The following is a 23,198-nucleotide window of genomic DNA, read 5'->3' as shown; positions in this document are numbered from 1 at the left end:
TCTAATTACCTCCAATTTAAGCCACTGAACAAGCTAAACTTGTGAAGTAGGCAATAAATAACTAATTAAGGTGTTGTTCGCGTAATTGCTAAACATTCTTCTTGAATAGTTTTGCCTTTTAGTGTGAACGGTTAGTATCTTTATTTCTCACACTGTCCTGACCATTTTTTTGTTTTACTTGATTGTCCTTTTTTTTTAAATCTCCAAACACTTGAATATTCAATATTTTAAACAGTCACTACTCCGTGAGGTAGTTTAATAGTGCAATTAATTGAATATAGCGCAACTAATACACACATGAGGTGAAAACTCCTTTATACAGGCACCACCAACGGTTCATGAGCAGGACGTCTTCCAACGGTTTTTAATAACACTTGTTATCAATTTCTGGTAGTAAGATAGTTTAAAACATTTGATGGGATACAACATGAATGCGTGCACAACCCTCCCCTATTCTCAGTCTCTCTCTCTCTCTCTCTCTCTCTCTCTCTTGTTTTTATCACCAAGGAATATTTGAATGACGACACAACTGTGAACATCGTCCGCTCTTAGTAGGTAGCTTTAAATTTATTTTAAAATAGCTATAATACTGCCTAATATGGTGCTGATTAGCTATTCAACGGTAGAAGAAAAAAATTGAAAGAAGAAAATAAAGAAGTTGAAATTAAATGAAACGTTAAAGAAGGGGAGAAACAGATTAAAGAATACACACATCTCAGAGGAGGAACATTGGAAGTGTTAAGAAGATTGAAAGGAGAGGAGTATACAAGTATACAACACATAATTTTCGATTTACATTCTTTTGATTTGTATGTTGAAATTCAGCAAAGCATATACAAATCAATAATGAAGCGGTTGTTTAACCTTTAAAAAACGCAGACTAACATTATTTCTTCAGTTTATTGCATGCTAAAATGATAACAATATCAGAACAACAGATCCAGGGTTCTTAGTAACACCAATTAATGCTTTTAATGGGATATCCGTTTTATTGCTTTTATTCGAGGCTTTTTTGTGTGTCGCATCCATGAAAACAATGTTCGCTGTTTCGGAGCAACCAATGCCATGAAGAAATGCTTTAAACCAGGAACTCTATACTGAAGGAGTATAATCTCTTTGACTCTATATAATAACTTCCATCATAAAAAGTGAAGAGCGTTGCTTTCTTTATCAGTGAACAATTCTTTCTCTGGTGAAGAACCTTAATTAAGGTAAATATCTCGCACAATAAAACGCTCCATCAAATAACTTGTGTTGGCCTGGAACATCGAGGATAAGAACTGTTGACATAAGAGACGTAAAAGAAAGAGGTTTTTGGCTGGCTCACATTTTGCTCCTGGACTTCGACAACTCATCAACCTAAGCTACAGCCCCTGTGACACAAATCATTCGGTAAGTCCATTTGGAAATATACGATTGAAATTATTTGTCATTGGTTGTTTTTAGCTCATTTATACGGAGATTGGTGGTAATTCATAGATGATATCTTGATTTTAACCAAACACCCTATGACCCGGTTTTATACTAGAACTTAAACGCTGACATTAAGATTTTGTTCAAAATCGGGTTAAACAAAGGAAATTAGTCTGAGGTATAAGTTTTATTTTTTGATAATCATTTTGTTAGACCCAGGTTCAGGTTTACCTGATCACGGACCGATGTGTTGGCGTTTCTTTTCACAGACATCATCTAATACGTGATGAATAAAGGTCTTGAGTAGAACGCCTTTGTATTCTATGTAGTTTTGAATGGGCGTTAGGTCCTCAACTCCACAACTATTTGCCCATGCACAGAGTTTCAGAAAGTAGGAGCATGACCTTTCGAATGCCTCCAACCATTCAAAACATCTTACCTATAGATGCTGAGGTGCATGCAAGATTTAACAAAATCCTTTCAAAGCTTGTTCGTAAAGGAACATATAAATACTTCCGTCCACTCCATCTCTCTCTCGCTCTCTCCCCCTCTCCCTCTCTCTTTCTCTAATTAAAAAAAAATTGCGACCACATTGAGGTGGTGCCTATGCCAGGACATTTCCTAGGCCCAGGTGTGTAACTGTATACTTTTCAAAAAATATTTTATTGAAACCTGATATTTTCGTTGCCATTTTAACCGTTTTTATAAAAGAATGTTACCAAATTCAGTACTTAAATCCCTGGTAAGTGCCAAGGATGTTCTCTTGAATATACTTAGGGGGGCTGAAAGTGAATCTTTGATTTCATAACAGTAGCGAAATATAACGGGGTCGCAAAGACTTTATATAAATCAAACTTTTGGCAATTTCAATAACCTTGCCCATCGCGTAAGGAAGTGTTCTAAAAGTATGATGTTTATTGGCACTACATTGGGGTATTAAAATTGCCCTCGAGTCGATTCTTGAAAGTCTTCGCAATCGTTTTGAATTTATAAGATAATTATCATTAGGCCAGTTTCAAATATTTGTGAAGGTGCTAATCTGGATATGAGATGATAATTGGTGTTCTAAATCGAGACCCAGCTCCCACTCGTCCTTTGGGTATAATCATATTAGGTATGATCACAAGGAGTAAATTTCAAGTAACGAAAGTTTGTGCAAACATCTAGTAGATTATTAATGTTATATATTGGATCAATGAACATGTCTTGGTCTTTGATGTCAGATTTTTAATGCCGCCAAAGTTAATAAAAGAGATTTCGCGGTTTTCTGTGATGAGCAGATGATTTCATAAACCAACGAACACAACAAGTGATTACTCAGTCGTTATGGAAATGATTACCATGTAATTCTTGAATTTCCTCTTAATTTGAAGAATTTATTCATAAAATAGCCTTGAATAGTGCCGTAAAATCAAAATTCTTTAATGTACAAATGTCATGGTTATATATAAAAAGAAATTTGATGATTTCCTCGTCTGGAGGAATGATTTCGATAAGCTCAAGTTTGTCGTGTTGTGAACATACTTCAAAAGCAACCTATTTGTTATGGCAGTAAAGTCATTAGACCAGACATCTACATGGGTAACACTCGACCCAGGTGGGGTAAATGGCAGGAATTAGTTCCTTGACATTTTAGAGCGCCATTCTGGCAGCCACGCTAAAGCCGGGGATATAAATATTGTGGAGTTTCGGTTGTGTCAACACTGACAGACATGAGCGTTGTACGATAACCCACTATTATTATTATTATTATTATTATTATTATTATTATTATTATTAAACCCATTATCATCATCATCGTCTTCATCACCATCATCAAAGCATGATATCTTATAGAATTATAAGGCTGAGCTATATATATTCCCATACCAGGGTTTCATGTTACAAGCCTCATGTTTATAATCATGTCTCGAATACGCAATATTTTGAATTTACAACTAAGATTCTGAAAAGCGTGATGATAATATGCACTTGGTAGCTAGACTTAGTTCCATGCGGGTCTGAGCTCCCTAGGATAGAATAAAGCCCTAGCATTAAAAGGAGAAATATTCCACCGTGTACCTTAATCAATGAAGTACAGCATTTTGCGAATGACGAAATAAACTATACTTGATGACAATCATAAAAGAGATCAAATCTTGTTCAGCCATTTTCACACTTAATTTGGGCGCCTAAATGAGTATTTGAAGCGGCCCCTTCTCTATTATCCTGCAGGAAAACAAAATCATTTCTTGATATGGAGCACTGTCTTGAATAAATACATATGCTTCGTACCCAATGTGTGAAAGTGTCCATGGCAGAGACCGTGACTACAGCCAAGATACCAGAAGTTCCGTGAGACCTAAGGTCCGCGAGAACATAGGCCCACAAGGCCAAAATGGGCCGTTTTGTGAATATTTTATCAAATGGCCCTTTGTAATCTATTGAACCTTCAAGATCATATGACACAAACATGTTATAGACCAGGCCTTCTCAACTAGTTTATTAGAAGTGCCAAAACCAAAATGTTATGAGGTTGAAGTGCCAACCTGTATGTTTGGTGACCGTGTTGCGAGGAAGCGTAGCGACCGAGCCGATACGGGTTGGGTCCAGGGGGCGAAACCCCTGCAAGCTAGTGGATTTTAGGGCTTTTTAAGGCCCAGATGTGGCATTTTTAACACTTTTTTGTTCCATAAAACATCAGTCATAATTTCATATTGATGTGAATTAATTAGTACAATTCCTGGCTAAAATCTACACTGGAAGTTAACTTATATGTAGTTGACGGAAAATGTCAAAATCAAGTGAAAATCAAACAAACAAAATGGCTTGCTTACATTTTGGGCTCACCTTCGACTGCGACTTTTTGATTTTGCTGAGTTTTTTATTTTAAAATATAATTTATGAATTTTTCTTTCTGTAATTTTTTTTTTTTTTTAAATATTGTTTTATTAATTTGTTTGGAACCGGTCGCGCGCCACTTCGACTGACCGCAAGCGCCACAAGTGGCGCGCGCGCCGCCAGTTGAGAAGGCCTGTTATAGACCTTCTTTTCTGTAAAAATTCTTTTTCAGAAAATTCGTAAAAATGTTAAGTATATTTTGATATATGGCACATTGCCTTGAACTGTTTACAGTCTTCGTTCACAATGTGTGACAGTGCCCATGGCCATGGACCGTGACTAGAGCCAAGATAGCAAAAGTTCTGGGAGACCGAATGTCCGCGAGAACGAAGGCCCACAAGGCTAACATTTCATTTTCGAGAATATTTTATCAAATGGCCCTGTATCGTGTACCTTCAAGACCATGACACCAAAATGTCATAGACCTTCTTTTATGTGGTCCTTTCAACAGTTGTAATTTTAAGCCTTAAGAAAAATCGTCAGAACGTAAAGTACATTTTAATATATGGCGCATTGTCTTGGAATGTTTAAAGTCTTCGTTCTCAATTTGTGACATTGTCTATGGTCAGGGACTAGAGCCAAGATAGCAAAAGTTCTGGGAGACCGAAGATTCGCGAGAACTAAAGCTCACTAGATCCTAATTTCCATTTCGTGAAAATCTGGGCCAATAAGCCTTTAGGACTTTAGATCAGGACACTAAAACGTCATATAAGTTCTGTTCTCTATTCCTTTGGGCATTCCAACCAGTCGTCAGATAGCCGAGAAGACCTAAATACTCAATATCGTCGGCTTTTACTCCTGTAGGCCATTGGAATCTTAAATCCTGCTGGGATGTCCCAAAGGCAGTGGAGAGTATGAAAGTATGACCAGGCAGGGAATTTAGTAGAGGTTCATATTGAAAGTCAAATTATATTTTCTCACAAAGTTTTTGGCCTGTCCTAACATTATATGGATTTTTTTTTCGTTTCTTGTTTTTTGGTAATGTTTTGTAATTGTCCTTTTTAATTGTTTTAGTATATTTGTTTTTTAATTCTCCCCCATCTCTCTTTCCTGCTTTATAGCTATCATCATGGCTCGCAACTTCATCTACACCCTTCTGATATTGGTAACGTTGTCCTTCGTTGAAGGTCAGGACACCTCTACCGCACACTTTAACTTCTCGTACGGTACGGATAAGTTTCTTGCCCTTTACGAAGAACAAGAAGTGGCTTTGATCATTACCCTCAGTGAGAAGGACCCAGCCATAACAACAGGAATGCTACAACTGAGAAGTGCTGATCCAAAAATCTTTGCAGTTCAAGGTATGACGGATATCAACATAGCTGCATCTGTTGGAACTGAACCTGTCAACATCAGTTCATCCATCAAGGGCCTTTTCTTCGGCATCAGTACCCTCGAGATCTACTACACCGACGTGGGTGTTGCGGAAAATGAATTAGTGGGTTCCTATGTCGTCAAGGTCTCAACAATTCCCACTATCCTAACACCTGTGTTTAGCTACCTAACTCTTGTCTGGTTGATCATCTCTTACATCATGATGGGCAGTAAGATGAAAGGGAGTGATCTATGGAGTAAGATCAAGAAGCCATGGACTATCCTCTTGGCTATGGCTTGTCAGTTTGTTCTCATGCCAGCCCTAGCCTTCGCGTTGTCCAAGGCTTTCAGACTGGACAATTCTACATCCTTGGGGTTGATCATGGTAGGAACCTGTCCAGGTGGCTGGCTCAGCAATATCTTCAGTCTTTTACTCGACTGCGATTTTATCCTGAGTCTTACCATGACGTTCTGTTCTACCATACTGGCCATGGGAATGATGCCTTTCAACCTCTGGCTCTACGCTCGTCCGCTCACAACCGGAGAAGAGAATCTAGAAACGCCATATTTTAATCTCTTTCTCCAGATCATGTATCTGATCATTCCAGTCGGTGTGAGCATGCTGATTGCTCGATTCTCCAGCAAATTCAGAAAGTATTGCGACAAGCTTCTAAAACCAGTCGCAACCATGTGTATCCTTATCGCAGTTAGCATCGGAGTACCTGCCCAGCTTCATATCTACCAGAGCGCAACCGTCGAAGAGTATGCCGTCTCAGCACTTCTTCCTCTCATGGGCTGTATCGCCGGCTTGATCATTTCGAAAATAGTCTGCATCAAGCGGAAGCAGGCCATTACGGTTTCGTTGGAGACTGGTGCCCAGAACAGTCTTTTAGCGACTACTATGTTGGCATTTTTCTACCCTAGGCCTGAAGCTGATCTTATTGCTAAAATACCGTACATCATGGCCCTGCTTAGTCTCTGTGAGGGTATCGTAGTCACAGTCATCTACACCCTCGCTCGTTATATTTTCTGTAAAGAACGGTTCGCAGAAAAAGAGGACGAAAGTAATGAGAATACGACAGAAGAGAGGAAATCTACCGAGCTTGAAAATAATGAGAAAGACATTCCCTTAGACGTCACTGATCCTACTTCAATCGCTGTTGGATTGGAGACCAACCTAGACGGCAAGGGTCATACCAATACCGCATTTACTCAGTGATTACCACTTTGTCTAATCTCACATTCAAGGAGGAGACCATTCTTTATACCAGAGTCACACCCCAAATGCAACTCTGCATACCAAATCTAAACCGACAGATTATTGGCCATCGGATGTATTAGAATTGTTTATTCGTCTGTAGTTGATCAGGGGTGTGTTTCACAAAGACTAAGATCGACTTTAAGTTGTACTTAACTATGGCACTATGGCAGGCCGGTTATGCTGTTGTTTTCTCTCACCATTGTCTCTCAAGGGACGTTCAAATCATTACAATTTTAAAGAATTTACACTTTTTGATAATAATTATTGAAGGACAAAATATTATCTAAAGATCATATTCGAGTGACCAATGGTGAGAGCAAACAGTGGCATGAACGGGCTGCCATAGTTAATTCCAACTTAAAGTCGATCTAAGTCTTTGTGAAATACCCGCCTGGTGTCAGTCTCATCGGTGTGACTGGGTAAACGAAATATTATGTTCTATTGCCCTTTAGGTTCCAGAACATGGGTCGATCGGTCGGATTTTTTGTAAACCCTCAAAATAGCGACCGTCGCCCAAACAAATAAAAACCGGGGACGTCGCCCAAATCTCGCTGGTTTCTAGCTAGTGCACAACTGTACATGAGGCCGGGTCTACTTGGTTATATACGCAAACAGGATTTCGATTTCTTCCAAAAAAATGGTAACAAAAAAAAAACTTTATTAAAAAGCCGACCTTAGATTTTAAAATTTGGGGGTCGGTCGCTAGGGGCAATACAACATTTTTTATTTTTTAACGCATAATGGTTTTCCTCAATGAGACTTGTACCCCCTCCCCATTTATTAAGTATCTTGATACGACAATGGTATTGACATATAAATACAACAATGACCATTTACCATACAACATTGTATTTGGAAATATATAAATCATTGCACATCTCTAATTTGTTAAAAGAATTCGTTTTCACTGGCTACCTACCGTAGCACAAACAACAAAATCAGTTTCGTTGACGATCAGCCATGAATGAAGTATTTCGTCTTCTTTGTTTTTATTAGCCATTCGAACGGATTCGTTTAATAAAAGTAAGGAAATGCAAGCATAGCTTTATTAACAAAAAAAATCTTTGTTATTCCTGGCTCATTTATCCTGATTGAGGTAACATATGAAAGGGCCGAAAATGAACTTTCCGGCTAGAAATGTGATTTTCTTTTTGAAATTCAGATACCGTTTGCTAAATGACTTTTTGGTACCCTTTCTTCAAATTGTTTTTAATCACTCATGCGCGAAATTTGCATCGTATGAGTTACATCAAATGAAAGAGGAGGATCTAAGCTTTACAAATATATTTCATTTATCAATTATAATTGTGATTAAGTTATGATAAAACATCGATAATTCTCGGTTTCGTTTTTCTGGGACGCATTGTATATTGTAATAATATAATGGTTTATATTATTAGGTGGTCTGTCGATGACAGATCACCTATTGATTTCGTTAGAATTTTCTTTCTTTATTCTTTATTCTTTATTTATTTTTATTTCTTCCGTACACTTTTTTTGTGTATACGTTTACTCGAAATCGACTTGGTCAATTTCCTTCAAATTTCTGATAGTCATTAGGCCCTATAATATCAAGTTCCCGAAACCTTTTTCAAGTTCATGGGGTCATCGTGACGTCATCCAGGCGCCATTTTGTAAAAATCAAGTCATTATCATATCTCGATAACGAGTCTTCAAAAATAAACCATATTTGGTATACATCAACTTCAGGTCAAAGTTCAACTAAAAATGTCAACAAAATTTGCGCGCGCACCTCGACGCGCACGTACGCGCGCATTAAAATTTTAAAATGCTCAAATTCGTTCCAAATTTTTTTTGCACACGTTTCAGGCCATTGTAAGCATTTTCAAGATTTTGCGCGAGAGCACTTTTTTGCGCGCGTTTCCGCGCGTAAGTGCGCGTACTGACATTTTACAACATGGAAACGCCAAATTTTCTCTATCATATCAACCACATTTTTCCAAGCATTTTGATACCTTGTTCACCTTTTTCTGACCAGTGATAACGCAATGAGCGTCCGTCAAAGTTTACAGCACACGCGGATCTGCATTATCCCTATCCACATTACATGTGCAAAAACAAGCCTATACAAAATTCATTTTAACTCTTCAGAATGGATAGATACCCCCAATTTTTTTCATATTTAGATAGATCATGAGTCGGAGATATGATTTCATGTCTCATTTGACCCTCAATTAACTCATGACGTCATCATAATGGCCTCCGAACTTAAAATTTCAATTTGCATATTATGACGTTAGCAGATTTTTGGAAAATTGATTGTATCTCTGTAAATATTGATCAATTTTCTTTCAAATTTTGATATGTTTTAGCTGAGAATATTCTCTACGAATGTATTCTCCACGATATTTCATTTGAACAATGGCATCATGGCGTATTTTTGCGATTAAAGGAGGCATGTCAATTTTTCACATTTTGCGTGTATTCTCTATGGGACATGACTTTTTCTCAAAACTGGTTTCTACATTCTTGTCTTTCGCGAGCAATATCTCCGTCGTTTTATCTTCGTTTACGCTGAGCTTTGAGTATGTTGTAGCTGAGTCAATATGCTATCGTAAGTGTGCCCTTTAATTTTCGATCAGATGCCGGGATCATGCTCATATTTCAATTACAAAGTGGGATTTGATAATTTCATTTTCCGTTTACGTGTAATCTCTATGGGAAATATTTTGGTACATCGGTATAACGCACTTGACTTCCGACCTCGAGGTCCCTGGTTCGAGTCCGGGCGTCTCCAACAATTTTTTTCTTCACTTTTTTTTTCTTTTTGACCTTTCACTGTACCTTTTCCTTTGCTTATTAAAACACGTAGAATCACAAATAATGTTATAAACAACCATGTTTACTTTATTATTCCCCTATTATCACTTGATCCATTACTTTTTGAGTGTAGTCCCTATGGGAGATGACTTTTTCTCAAATCTGGATTCTACATTCCTGTCTTTTGCGAGCAATATCGCCGTTATTTCCGTTTGGTTTTTGTTGATTTTGGAGTATGTTGTAGCTGAGACTATATGCTATCTAAATGTTCCCTCATTTTTTTCAATCAGATGTCATCATGGTCTGTTGATGATCATCATCAACATCATCATGATCATCATCATCATCATCAACATCGTCATCACCATTACTATCAAGATCATCATCATCATGATCATCATGATGATCATCATTGTTTACATGTCTATATAACTTCTCCCTTTCTCAATATAGTAAGTATTATAATCTATCATAAGACTTGAAGACAGACCACCTTAATCGTCCTCGTGACGATTTAAATTCTAGTGTTATTTTGAGTTTTGATATTTGAGTGGAAAATAAATACAATCAAATCAAAATCAAATCAAATCACATATCAAGGAAAGTGTTGTGTACGTGTGTGCATGATGTGTTTCGGTGTGTGTTGGTTAGGTCGTGTGTATAATGTGTGTGATTGTACGGTGAGAGAGAGAGAGAGAGAGAGAGAGAGAGAGAAAGAAAGAGAAATAGAGGGAGAGAGAGAGATAACTTGGTACTTGGTTGGGTAATCACTTTGGAAGCTCACTTAAGGAAGCTATACTGGGATGGTAGGTGAGGCGAGAAGAAAGTCTATATGGGAAAAGAGAAAGAGAATTGATGATGAGGGAGAGAAACGGTTTCAAGAGGGCGGAAGAAACGATTCAAGGTGACTGCCTTAAATAATCCGCATCAGAGGCGGCCTTCCCGAGGCCCCCTTTTACATACGAAAAGTGCCCCTTTAACTTTGTAAGAAGTGCCCATTTTTACATGGGGAAAGTGCCCACTTTACTATGAAAAGTGTCCTTATTCCATTATAAAAATCCCCCCTTTTCACCTCTGATAAGTGCCCCTTCTTTGACACGTGCCCCTTCGACAATTTTTCCATTCTCATAAGTGCCTTTATTAATCTCTAGTAAGTGCCCCGTTTCAGGTACGAGAAGTGCCCCTTTTCACTTTTGCTTAGTGCACCCTTCATCTCTGATAATTTCCCTTGTCAAATCGAAGAGGTGCCCCTTTTTACTTTGGCAAGTGCCTCTTTCCCTTTGTAAGAAGTTCCTCTTCCTCTTTTAACAACTATCCCTTTTTAACTCAGATAAGCGCACCTTTAATTCTAACATGTGCCCCTTTTTCTTTCTAATAAATGCCCTTTTTCCTTGCGATAAATTCCCCCATTAAAAAAATAAGAGCGCTCTCCCCCTTTTCTCAAATTCCCCTTTTCATCTCTGGTAAATGACCCTTTTCAGGTACGAGAAGTTACTCCTTTTCACTTCAGATAAGTGCCCCCTTCACCTCCGATAATTGCTCTTTTTCATCTCTGATGAGTGCCACTTTTCACCTCTAATAACAACCCCTTTTATTTTGACACGTGCCTCTTTTCTTTTCTAATAAACGCTCATTTTCCTTCTTATAAGTGCCCCTTCCCCTTCTCATAAGTGCCCCTTTTCATCTTTGATAAGTGCCCCGTTTTATTAACATGTGACTATTTTTCTTTTTAATAAAAGCTACTTCCCCCTTTTAATAAAAGCGCCCTTACACCTCCGATAAATGCCCTTATTAAAATCTGATCGTTCCCCCTTATCCATTATTATAAGTGCCCCTTTTCAGGTGTGATAAGTGCCCCTTTTCACCTCTGGTAATTTACCTTTTAACAACGATACGTGCCCATTTTCCTTTCTAATAAGGGACATATCCCCTGTTTACCTTTTATAAATGCCCCTATCAAAATATGATGGGTGCCACATTTCCGTCATCAAAATCCCATTTCCCAAGTGTCTTTTTTAATCTCTGGTGAGTGCCTCTTTCCAGGTGTAAGAAGTGCTTCATTTTCACCATTGATAATTACCATTTGTACTTTGACACGTGCTCCTTTTCTTTTCTAATAGTGTCTTAATTTATCTCTATCGATAGGTGTCCCCTTTTCTTAAACGTGCCCCTAATTTAAAGCGACTAAGAGCAATTTCCCCCAAAGCTCGCTCGCTACGCTTGCTCGCATTTATAAATGATATAATTATGTTACTTATCAAAGGCCATTTCAGTCTTTCGTTATGAGAATGTGCTTATAACCCTATCAGGATTGTTTTTTCGCCTCTTTATAAGATGTAATTTTGAATTTAGTTCCCCCCCCCCCCCGCGTAAAGCGCGGAAGCTTTGACGTTTCATTAAATTATTAGAGAAAGAAGACCATTCGTTGTACCGTTCTCGACTCTTAATCTTTGTTTAATTCAGCCTGATCCCCACCCCTGCTGCCGCGAAAGCTTCGACGTCTCGTGGCAATATTTTAATGCTCAACCCGTCTCGACGTAGTTGACCCGTATCGTCCATAGATCAAAACTGAAAATGCACTGAAACATTTTTTTAACGAAAATTTAACTCTCATCTACTTTGGCAATGTATACAAAATCGTTGTTTTCCTGTTGGTCCCTCTTCTTTTCTGACAAAACATGGGGGGGGGGCATATGATATGATGTCCCCTTAAGAAAAATCGTGGGGGGGGACGTGTCGCCCTGCCCTCCCCCTGCCCCTCACCCTCCCCCCCCCCCCTGATTGACGCCCTTGTCAGTAACACATTGCTGGTTAAAGTGGGATCAGAGGTGCATTTTTGAAATGTTCAATTTATCTCGATCTGGAAGTGTGAAAAGGTAGAACATTTGGGAAATGATTGGAAAATGCCAGGCGGGATGCCAGGTTGCGTTCATGGAAAAAAAAAACTTTTCATACCAGTAGATCTATACACAAATACACTTTGGGCGACCTTCCACGCAAGCCGCCGTAAGTGGCGCTACAGTTGGGGGGCAGCTGGGGGGCTTCTGGATAGCACCTGAATGGGAAAGTTGAATGAGCGAGAGCTCGTTCGTAGTCTTAGGCCCGCATCTACTGGCGGTGTGGTGAGAGTGCCTCCGTACCGTAAGATCGAACTCACAACTCTGCTCCAGCTAGCTAAAATTCCTTGAATTATTTATATTCTAACTCTAAATCATTCCGTCTCTCACTCTCTTCAATTCAATAAAATCATCTGCATGTTAACATACACGATAATGAATATGTGGGGCACCGTTACAACGGCGTCTCCCAAACTTCGATTGCCGAAAACGCACGCAAAACTCGCCAATGACGGGCATCATCTACCCATTCATCCATCGTAAATGAAATAAATTTAGACAAAATGAAGTTGAAATGTCCGAAAGCGGCAAGGAATAATAAGTGGTTTGTCTGTGAGAAAGCAATGATCGTTGCATGCAAGATGAAAGCGCAAGCTGATGATAGAAGCCCCCCATCCCAGCGTGTAATGATAAACGTAGAGGGCTCACATCCATGAAAATTCGCCCGTATCGGTGTATACCACGGGTGAAGCTTTTCTTCACACACCTAATCGGAGATGAAGGTAGCCCATCCAATGTGTAAAAATTGCCAATTTGATAAGTGTAAGGATCGCATTGTACACATACAACCGCTATACTACACACACGCAATATATTCTTTGTGTATTGTATCCGTCAGGCATGATCAGTGCAACGATGGCTGGCTACCAATTCTCGCTACCCTAAATAGGTACGAAAATCTCGAAATTCGCGAGACGAGGTAATTTTCACTCTCTCGGGTCGTCACTACAACTTCCGGTATAGAGTCCCATCCCGCTGGCGCTAGCGCCTGTGTTCGCTGTGCAGAGTTTTCACGCACGCTAAAATCGATGCCAATCAGTGTAATTGGTACAGATTATAATATGCAATGGAAAGCTTCGGGCAGAATTAGTGACTTTAGCACAAAAGGCCGTTAAACTCTACCGTGAAAGAGAGGTTTGTGATCACGAACGCCTGCACAGGAAGCTGTAATGTCGAAAAGCTATCCCATAATGCAATGTGGATTTCAGGATTTTCCCCGGATCTCGGCAGAATCGCTATTTGGGGTAGCGAGAATTAAAATAGGCATGGTGGTCGGATATAATGAGAGTAGATGATGGAGGGAGGGGGGGGGGGGGGGGGTAAAGCGCAGTACTTAGGGGCAAATCAAAGAATTATACTAAGACCTCACCTCATGTATGTTAGAAATTAAAAAGTTATTATCTTCTTTTGAATTGCAATATATCCCCGCACCATTATTATAAGTCATGCATGAATGTTATTTGTCATAATATTTAAAAGGTGGTACACGATTCAAGCTCTATTTGCTTATGTTTCATCACCTTTGTGTGTTCTTTCTTCAAACTGTATATTAGTTGCAACGTGTCTATGATAAATCATTGTTATATTCTTTTTCATGTGAAGTCTATTCAAATAGATTGTAAATTGAAATGATTTGTTATATTATTTTATATTCATTTTTCATGTGATGTTAACTTCAATGGATTGTGAAATTGTGAACATGCATGCATGCATGCATGCATAAATAAATAAATAAATAAATATGCCTTCTCTGGGAAAAGGGGCATTGACTCAATAAATACCAAATCACAGAAACTATTCACCATTATGTCACCGTCATGTACATATTTTCTATGGATATAATTTTTAAAATCTCAACTCTTTACCACATCAGCGTCATGTACATTGTCGATGGATAAAGTGGAATATTTATTCTTCACCACCCTACGCTAACTTTTCACCACCCTATCGTCATGTGCATTATTTATGGATAAGCTGGAATATTAACTTTTCACCACCCTACGCTAACTTTTCTCCACCCTAGCGTCATGTACATTGTCTATGGATAAAGTGGAATATTAATTTTTCACCACCCTACGCTAACTTTTCACCACCCCAGCGTCATGTACATTGTCTATGGATAAAGTGGAATATTAACTCTTCACCACCCTACGCTAACTTTTCACCACCCTACCGTCATGTGCATTATCTATGGATAAGCTGGAATATTAATTTTTCACCACCCTACGCTAACTTTTCACCACCCCAGCGTCATGTACATTGTCTATGGATAAAGTGGAATATTAACTCTTCACCACCCTACGCATACTTTTCACCACCCTACCGTCATGTGCATTATCTATGGATAAGCTGGAATATTAACTTTTCACCACCTTACGCTAACTTTTCACCACCCTAGCGTCATGTACATTGTCTATGGATAAACTGGAATATTAACTTTTCACCACCCTACGCTAACTTTTCACCACCCTAGCGTCATATGTTGTCTATGGATAAAGTGGAATATTAACTCTTCACCACCCTACGCTAACTTTTCACCACCCTAGCGTCATGTACATTGTCTATGGATAAAGTGGAATATTAATTTTTCACCACCCTACGCTAACTTTTCACCACCCCAGCGTCATGTACATTGTCTATGGATAAAGTGGAATATTAACTCTTCACCACCCTACGCTAACTTTTCACCACCCTACCGTCATGTGCATTATCTATGGATAAGCTGGAATATTAACTCTTCACCACCCTACGCTAACTTTTCACCACCCTAGCGCCATGTACATTGTCTATGGATAAATGGTAATATTATCTCTTCACCACCCTACGCTATCTTTTCACCACCCTAGCGTCATGTACATTGTCTATGGATAAACTGGAATATTAATTTTTCACCACCCTACGCTAACTTTTCACCACCCTAGCGTCATATGTACATTGTCTATGGATAAACTGGAATATTAACTCTTCACCACCCTATAGCGTCATGTACATTTTCTATGGATAAACTGCACTATTAATTTTTCACCACCATACGCTAACTTTTCACCACCCTATAGCGCAATGTACATTGTCTATGGATAAACTGGAATAATTATTAACTCTTCACCACCCTACGCTAACTTTTCACCACCCTACAGCGCAATGTACATTGTCTATGGATAAACTGCACTCTTAATTTTTCACCACCCTACGCTAACTTTTCACCACCCTACAGCGCAATGTACATTGTCTATGGATAAACTGCACTCTTAATTTTTCACCACCCTACGCTAACTTTTCACCACCCTATATAGCGCCATGTACATATAGTCTAGTCACCGTGAAGGCATAGGCATAACTAAAACAAACTAACACGGTAAAGAGTTAATAAACTGGAATATTAACTCTTTACCGTGTTAGTTTGTTTTAGTTATGCCTATGCCTTCACGGTGACCATAATGGTAGGAATACTCCCCAGCAGAGGCCGCCCTCCTGGGGGGAGTAGGGGCACAGTGCCCCCCCCCACTTTTTCAAGCACCCGAAAAGTGCCCCTTTTTACATAGGAATAGTGCTCCTTTTACTCTGATAAGTGCCCCTTTTATTTTGACACGTGCCCCTTTTCTTTCGACAAGTTCCCATTTTCCATTGCAATAAGTGTCCATTTTCCATTCTCGTAAGTGCCCTCTTTAATCTCTAGTACTAGGGTAGGTGTGGGGAATTGGAGACCCTTAAGCACATTTCCATAATTTACATAAACATGAAAAATGTTACACATACAGAAAGTTTTGTTTTCTCTTTAGTAACTTCTTCTCTTTATTGGGAAACAAAATTGTGGTCATGATGTAACTGATTAATAAGATAAAAATAATTTATGACGTCATCACCAAAGGTCTCTCATTACCAACATGCGTAGGTAATAAGGGACAGTTACAAATCAAGACATTTCAAATCAAGACATCAAGACAAAAATGGGATTGTTATAGTTAGTTCAAACACTTTTTGAAAGAGATACATGCAGCCAATGAACTTACTGTAATTTTGAAACGATTTTGAAAGAAGAAATTAATCCCATGTTATCCGCTTGTTATGCTTTATAATTCATTGATATTACAGTATATAACATATTGCAATTTAGTATGGGCCACCAGCGCCAAAATCAAAATCAACTCTATTTATTTATTGCAAAAGAAAGCCCTTCGTATTATGTACTGGTTCACCATTATTTATCTCACACAAGTCCAATATTTTACAAACTGAAAACCCTTACAGTATTCGACATAAATTCGCTACAATGTTTACTGATCATGTTTAAGTATTTAAAAAATATGCTCCCTCTTTCATTTCAAAACTTTTACACTATGAATAAAGCTATTCACTCTTACCCTACTCGTAATTCCTCAAATTTTCATCTAGTATACCCGAAATAAATCCATAAGACACCATGGTCCTGACCTATGGAACTTTCTCCAAGAATCTATTAAATCATGTTGCTCCCTCTCAGGGCCGTAGCCAGAGTTTGATGTTTAGGGGGGGGGGGGGGGGGGGGGACACATACATGTAATTGATCGACGTTCTGGAGAGGGGTATAAACAATTTCAATTTTTTTTTTTGGGGGGGGGGCACGTGCCCCCCCCCCCCCCCCCCCCCCCCCCCCCCCCCCCCCCCCCCCCCCCGTGGCTACGGGTCTGCTCACTCTACTCATATAAGGCCAAAGTTAAAACGATGTTATTATCAGAATACTCAAGGTAGAATTTCTGTGTCAACTCTTCATTGTTTATCATGTCATCTCTTCTTTCATTCGAATCATTATCATCATCATCATCATCATCGTCTTCATCATCATCATCATCCTCATCTGCATTGTCAATATCACTATCATCGAAATTTGTATTTTCAATTATCCGTATCTGCTTAATATGTGTTAATATATTCATGAGTTTTTGTCTGGGGTTGTCGTTTTATCAAGCAATCTGCTTACAATGACAGTCCTTCTTCCGCAAATAATTGTATCATGTTTTATAATGTTTGAGGAAACTTAGTATTTATGACATTTTATATATATATATATATATATATATCTATATATATATTGGATAAGGCAGACTAATGGAGCATGGTTGCAACTCCGAGTTTCACGCCTTGCGAGCGATCATCAGGCAACTGATAGCATGATTACTCTACAATCTACAATACGTTCAAAATAAGGAATACAATACAATACAAAACACAAAACATAAAATACAAAAGAAATCAAAATTCAACAAGATATTCAACAGGAACACGCTCAAAGTCAGCTACAGCTGCATGCCGAATGTCGCCAGCATCATCAAGGCGCACAACAAGCAGGTTTCATCCACGGACGACCACACCAAGCCGAAAACCTGCAATTGCCGGAAAAAGAATGTGTGCCCCCTACAAGGAAACTGCCAGGCCGGCAGTATCATCTACAGTGCAAAAGTCTCCGGCCCAGAAAGCCCCAAGCAATATATTGGACTCACCGAGCCCCCGTTCAAGCTGAGGTACGGCAACCATCTACAGTCCTTCCGACATGAGAAGCACAAAAACAGCACAGAACTCTCTAAACACATCTGGCAACTCAAACACCAAAGCACCCCATTCACCATCGAGTGGTCGATCTCCAGCAAGGCCCAGGCGTACTCCAGCGAAACGAAGAAATGCAACCTGTGCCTAACTGAGAAGCTTGCCATCATCAACGCCGAGAAACAGACACTCCTGAACAAAAGACCAGAACTCATCTCCAAATGCCGCCACGAAAACAAATTCTACCTCTGCAACTTCAAAAGAGACTATACTTAATTAAATATATATATATTTATGTACTAGCACCTTGGTGGAGACTATTTTGCGATACCCCTCCCATGTTTAAAATTCCATCGCAGTACCTGAACAATCACAATAGCCCCTTCACCCATGAGTAAATCTTATTGTTTTGTATTGTATTGTATTCCTTATTTTGAACGTATTGTAGATTGTAGAGTAATCATGCTATCAGTTGCCTGATGATCGCTCGCAAGGCGTGAAACTCGGAGTTGCAACCATGCTCCATTAGTCTGCCTTATCCAATATATATTTTGCTCTGCCCATAAGCACTGAGCACTGTACGGAGGAATAGACCAAATCTAAGTATATATTATATATATATATATATATATATATATGTATTTGCTAATTTATGATTCATTGTCAGAAAAATACTTATTGTACTTTACATTATTATTGTTTTCGAAAAACTGTATGATTACACGAATGCAGAAGAAAATATAATCAAATCAAAATATACTTATGTTATTTCATATAAGGTCTTTTCAGTCTTCCGTTATGAAAATGTATTTATAACCCTATCAGGATTGGGTTTTTTCCTCTTTATAAGATGTAATTTTTCGCACTGCGACCTCACAAATCTTAACACTTTTCCTCGCTCGCAAATAAATGTTCAGACCATCACACCCAACTGCAAAGCATGATGCATTATGCAATATCTTGTATGGTGTATAAAGTGAAACAAATATTGAAATCATCCCTGATAATGTAAACACAATGTAGGGGTATATACCGAAGTCTAAACAATGTCTATTTTCTCTTTGAGATTTCCCTTTGTAGCCTAGGTGCCTTTTTTTCTTCAGAAAGTGTCCTTTTTTCTTGGTGCCCCGCCCCCCCCCCCATTTCGAAGTCGCTCGGCCGCCCCTTTTCCCCAGTGAGTGGAGACTACAAACTTGCGATTGATTGGAGGACTTACGATTGATTTGGATCAATCGTAACTCTATAAGACGGGGACAACAGTACTAAGCTCTCATGAAATTCTCACAATGATACACATCTGAAGTTTGAAAACAATATTAAGACTGCGGACACCAGAATATTTCGAAAACTAATAAACATTTATTGAGAAATTACAGGAAATGCCAATGCATATATGACTTTTTTTTCCTTTCAATTCTATTTTCTCTTCTTCGTTCTCGTAGACATAGCCTCTACGGTAATACATGGCAACATTTAGAATAAAGAATCATTACTAGTACTGTATAGATCAGGCGTGCCGGAAACAGTTTGGGATGGGGGGGGGGGGGGGATGGGGGTGGCAAACATTCCAGGGGGCTCACCTTCCAGGGGCAGTGACGTAATGAGAAAAAACGTTTGGAAGGGGGGGGGGGCAGACGAAAAAATCTGCATCACCACCAGTCTTACGTCATGTTACATGCAGCTCCCGTGGAACGTTTTTCAAAGTGGAGTATTAACGATCAGTTGGAGCGTAAATTGGCGTAGAGTCCAGGGCATGAGTCTCGGTAGGGGGTCAAGGGGCTGAGCCCCGGAAGCTCAGGGGGTTTTAGGTATTAAATTACGGTTAGATGAGCATCCAGGGGCCCTCTTTAAGGCCATTGACGTGTTCCAGGTGGGGAGCCCCCAGAAGCCCAGAGGTTTTAATATTTAACTACAGTCAGATGAGCATCCAGGGGCCCGCCCTATAGTGGGTCCAGGGGGCAGAGCCCCCGGAAGCTCAGGGGTTTTAGGTATTTAATTACGATCAGATGAGCATCCAGGGCCCGCCTTAGGGCCATTGACGTGTTCCAGGGGGGGGGGGAGCCCCCAGAAGCCCAGAGGTTTTAATATTTAACTACGGTCAGATGAGCATCCAGGGGCCCGCCCTATAGTTGTTCCAGGGGGCAGAGCCCCCGGAAGCTCAGGGGTTTTAGGTATTTAATTACGATCAGATGAGCATCCACGGGCCCGCCTTAGGGCCCCTGGTGGGCTCCAGGGGGCAGAGCCCGCGGAAGCTCAGGGGCTAAGGTATCTAATTACGGTCAGATGAGCATCCAGGAGCCCGCCTTACATTGGTGGGGTCCCGGGGGCATAACCCCCGAAAGCTCGGGTTTTTTAGGTATTTAATTACGGTCAGATCAGCATCCAAAGGACAGAGCCCCCGGAAGCTCAGGGGTTTTAGGTATATTACGGTCAGATGAGCATCAAGAGGGGCCGCCTTAAGGCCCTTGGTGGGGTTCGGGGCGGAGTCCCCTTAAGCTCTGGGGTTTAAGGCATTTAATTACGGTCAGATGAGCATTTTTTATACTTTATTTGTGACATTGGCAGGTCACTTATTTTTTCTCTCCGTCTTTCTTTCTTTTTCTCTTTAACATACTTTTTCAAAAAGTGAGGTGGGGGGGGGGGGGGAGGCTCGAGCCCAGCCACTTTGCAGACCATGACATAAAGGCTTCTAAATAAGCGTATTTTTTGCTCGACTGTAATTTGGGAATTTCTTATCGTCCAACAAACGCATAAAAAGGTAAGACTTACAAAAGAAAATGGAGAAAAAATAACAAAAAAACAGACACGCTTTCCCATTCTCGCACAATATGTCCATGATATGCGCTATTATAAAGACCTCCATTGATAAATACCGTATAGGTGGCATGCGCAATGTTTATGAAATTTAATTCCTGTGAACGTTTCTTTTTTTTAATGGAATTGTATATGTGATTTAATTCAGGATTTTATTATTGTTATGTTCTTTTGAGTTAAAAATACAAACCATGTTTACTCCTTTACTGTTTTTTTTTTTTTGTTTTTGGAGGGGGGGGGGGCGTTTTTTGTGTGGGGGGGGGGCAAAATGCGTTTTGTTAACAAATTCGTTGTTATATACATTCTCTCTAGTTTAATTATATGGGAGATAAATTCAATGTTGTACAGTCAGTTTACATCTCAAATGCAGCTGTGCACATATTTAAAACATTAGACATGGCAACCAAGTCACAATGAAAACCACATATTATTAAAAACATTTACGAGACCAGCTTTGCCTTCGTGCTTCATTATGTTGTCATCCCTTTGGAATCAATGTGGAATTGTGTGGAGGTCCTACATAAACAGCACAACAATTTCGCCGTTCATTTCCGATTCTCTTAAATTCATAACGACTGAAATAAGATCCATTCAAGTTGCAAACTTCCGACGAATCAACAGTTTCCCAGTTGCATGTATACCTGCATAAGGTCTTGCGGTACCGCAAAATATTTCGGGAACAAGGTGTAATTGCGCTTTTGCCAGGTATATTGAGGTTCATTTGTAAAATATATTCCACATATTACAGAATGTTACAATATATGTTTTCTGTACAGTTGTATTAGAAAAAGATATACAGGCTAGTACAATAGAATTTTAAATTCTTGACGATAATATTTTGGAGAGTGCAAGTTTTATAATTTGTTTGATAGTCTGTTAAATAAAGAGGACTGTTTCATTGTTAAAGTATCTCACCCGTCTACATATCAAGCCCTATATATTTTTTAAAAATTTATATAGGTGACAGAAGGGGATCGCATCTGTTTATTTCAGTTCATCCTCGTGAAGCAATTGCTTATACATAAACTCACCGATCGGAAATAATAAATCTCTTAAAGGTTTTATTTGAACCCCATGATCTCTTTTTCAGCCAACATGAAAGTTTGAAGAACTTTGCAGGAATTGTGAATATGTCACGTATGTCCTATCTGTCAGCAGTGTCCTATAGAATTCAAATTATGCAAGGAAACCTGTTTACTTTTAAGACTTGACCGTCAGACGCTATTGAATGAATGATTGACTTGCTTTGGTAATAAATAGAGCTGTAAGGGGTACATGAGCATTACATGCAGGCACGGATCCAGGATTTCTTAGGAGGGGGGGGGGGGGGGGGCAAATATGAAATCATGCGAGCCAAATATTGGTACGTTATGGTGACCAGCAGTGACGTAATTGGGAGGGGGGTGGGTGCAAGTAGGGGCGAGTTTCCCCCCTCCCTCCTCCGCGAAGCGCGGAAGTTTTGACATTTCAAAAAATTATTAGAGAAAGAAGACGATTCATTGTACCGCTCTCGAAGATAATCCTCGTCTGAATTTATTTTCTTCCTCCTGCGCGACGCGCGGAAGCTTTTACGTTTCATTAAATCATTAGAGAAAGAAGACGATTCGTTGTACCGTTCTCGACTCTTAATCCTTGTCTAAATTCAGTTCCCCCCTCCCGTGTGAAGCGCGGAAGCTTCGACGTTTCATTTAGTTTTTAGAGAAAGAAGACGATTCGTTGTACCGCTCTCGAAAATATTCTTCGTCTGAATTCAGTTTCCCCCCTCCCGCGCTCCCTCGCTACGCGTTTTTAGTCAGATGAACTTATGTTGATACCTTGTCTGCCCCCGGAAGTTCAGGGGTTCTAGGCCTTTAATTACGGTCAGATGAGCATTATTTTGATACCTAATTGTGACATTTGCAGGTCACTAATTGGCGTGGGGTTCAGGGGGCGGAGCCCCGGAAACTCAAGGGTTTTAGGCACACAATTACGGTCAGATGAGTATCAAGGGGCCCGCCTTGAGGCTTTTCGTTGGGGTCAGGGGGCAGAGCCCCCGGAAGCTCAGGGGTTTTAGGCGTTTAATTACTGTCAGATGAGCATCTAAGGGCCCGCATTAGGGCCCTAGGTGGAATCCAGGGGGCTGAGCCCTCGTGGTTTTAGGCATTTGATTTAATCATGGTCAGATGAGCATATTTTGATACATCATTATAATGTGTCACTGGCAGTTAACTATTTTTTCTTTTTGCTCTCTTTCTTTCTATTTCTCTTTAATATACTTTTTCAAAAAAAGTGGGGGGGGGGGGGGGGGGGGGGGGGGGGAGGTTCGAGGATCCCGATCC

General features: G+C 39.7%; 1 protein-coding gene across 1 annotated transcript; it reads left to right on the top strand.

Annotated features, from left to right (window-relative positions):
- The first annotated feature begins 1,344 nt into the window (after positions 1-1,344).
- Positions 1,345-7,057, top strand: LOC100891194 (sodium/bile acid cotransporter). The gene is made up of 2 exons (XM_003727373.3): positions 1,345-1,392; positions 5,355-7,057. The coding sequence occupies exon 2, from the start codon at positions 5,363-5,365 to the stop codon at positions 6,824-6,826; it is 1,464 nt and encodes a 487-aa protein (XP_003727421.2). The 5' UTR covers positions 1,345-1,392; positions 5,355-5,362; the 3' UTR covers positions 6,827-7,057.
- Positions 7,058-23,198: the final 16,141 nt, after the last annotated feature.

The sequence above is a fragment of the Strongylocentrotus purpuratus genome, unplaced genomic scaffold (assembly GCF_000002235.5).
Source record: "Strongylocentrotus purpuratus isolate Spur 01 unplaced genomic scaffold, Spur_5.0 spur5_scaffold_12, whole genome shotgun sequence".
Lineage (NCBI taxonomy): Eukaryota > Metazoa > Echinodermata > Echinoidea > Camarodonta > Strongylocentrotidae > Strongylocentrotus > Strongylocentrotus purpuratus.
This window is presented reverse-complemented; position numbering and strand designations above follow the sequence as displayed.

What these genes read in the sequence shown, in the direction of transcription:
- LOC100891194 (XM_003727373.3), top strand. Translation starts at nt 5,363, where the DNA reads ATGGCTCGCAACTTCATCTACACCCTTCTGATATTGGTAACGTTGTCC.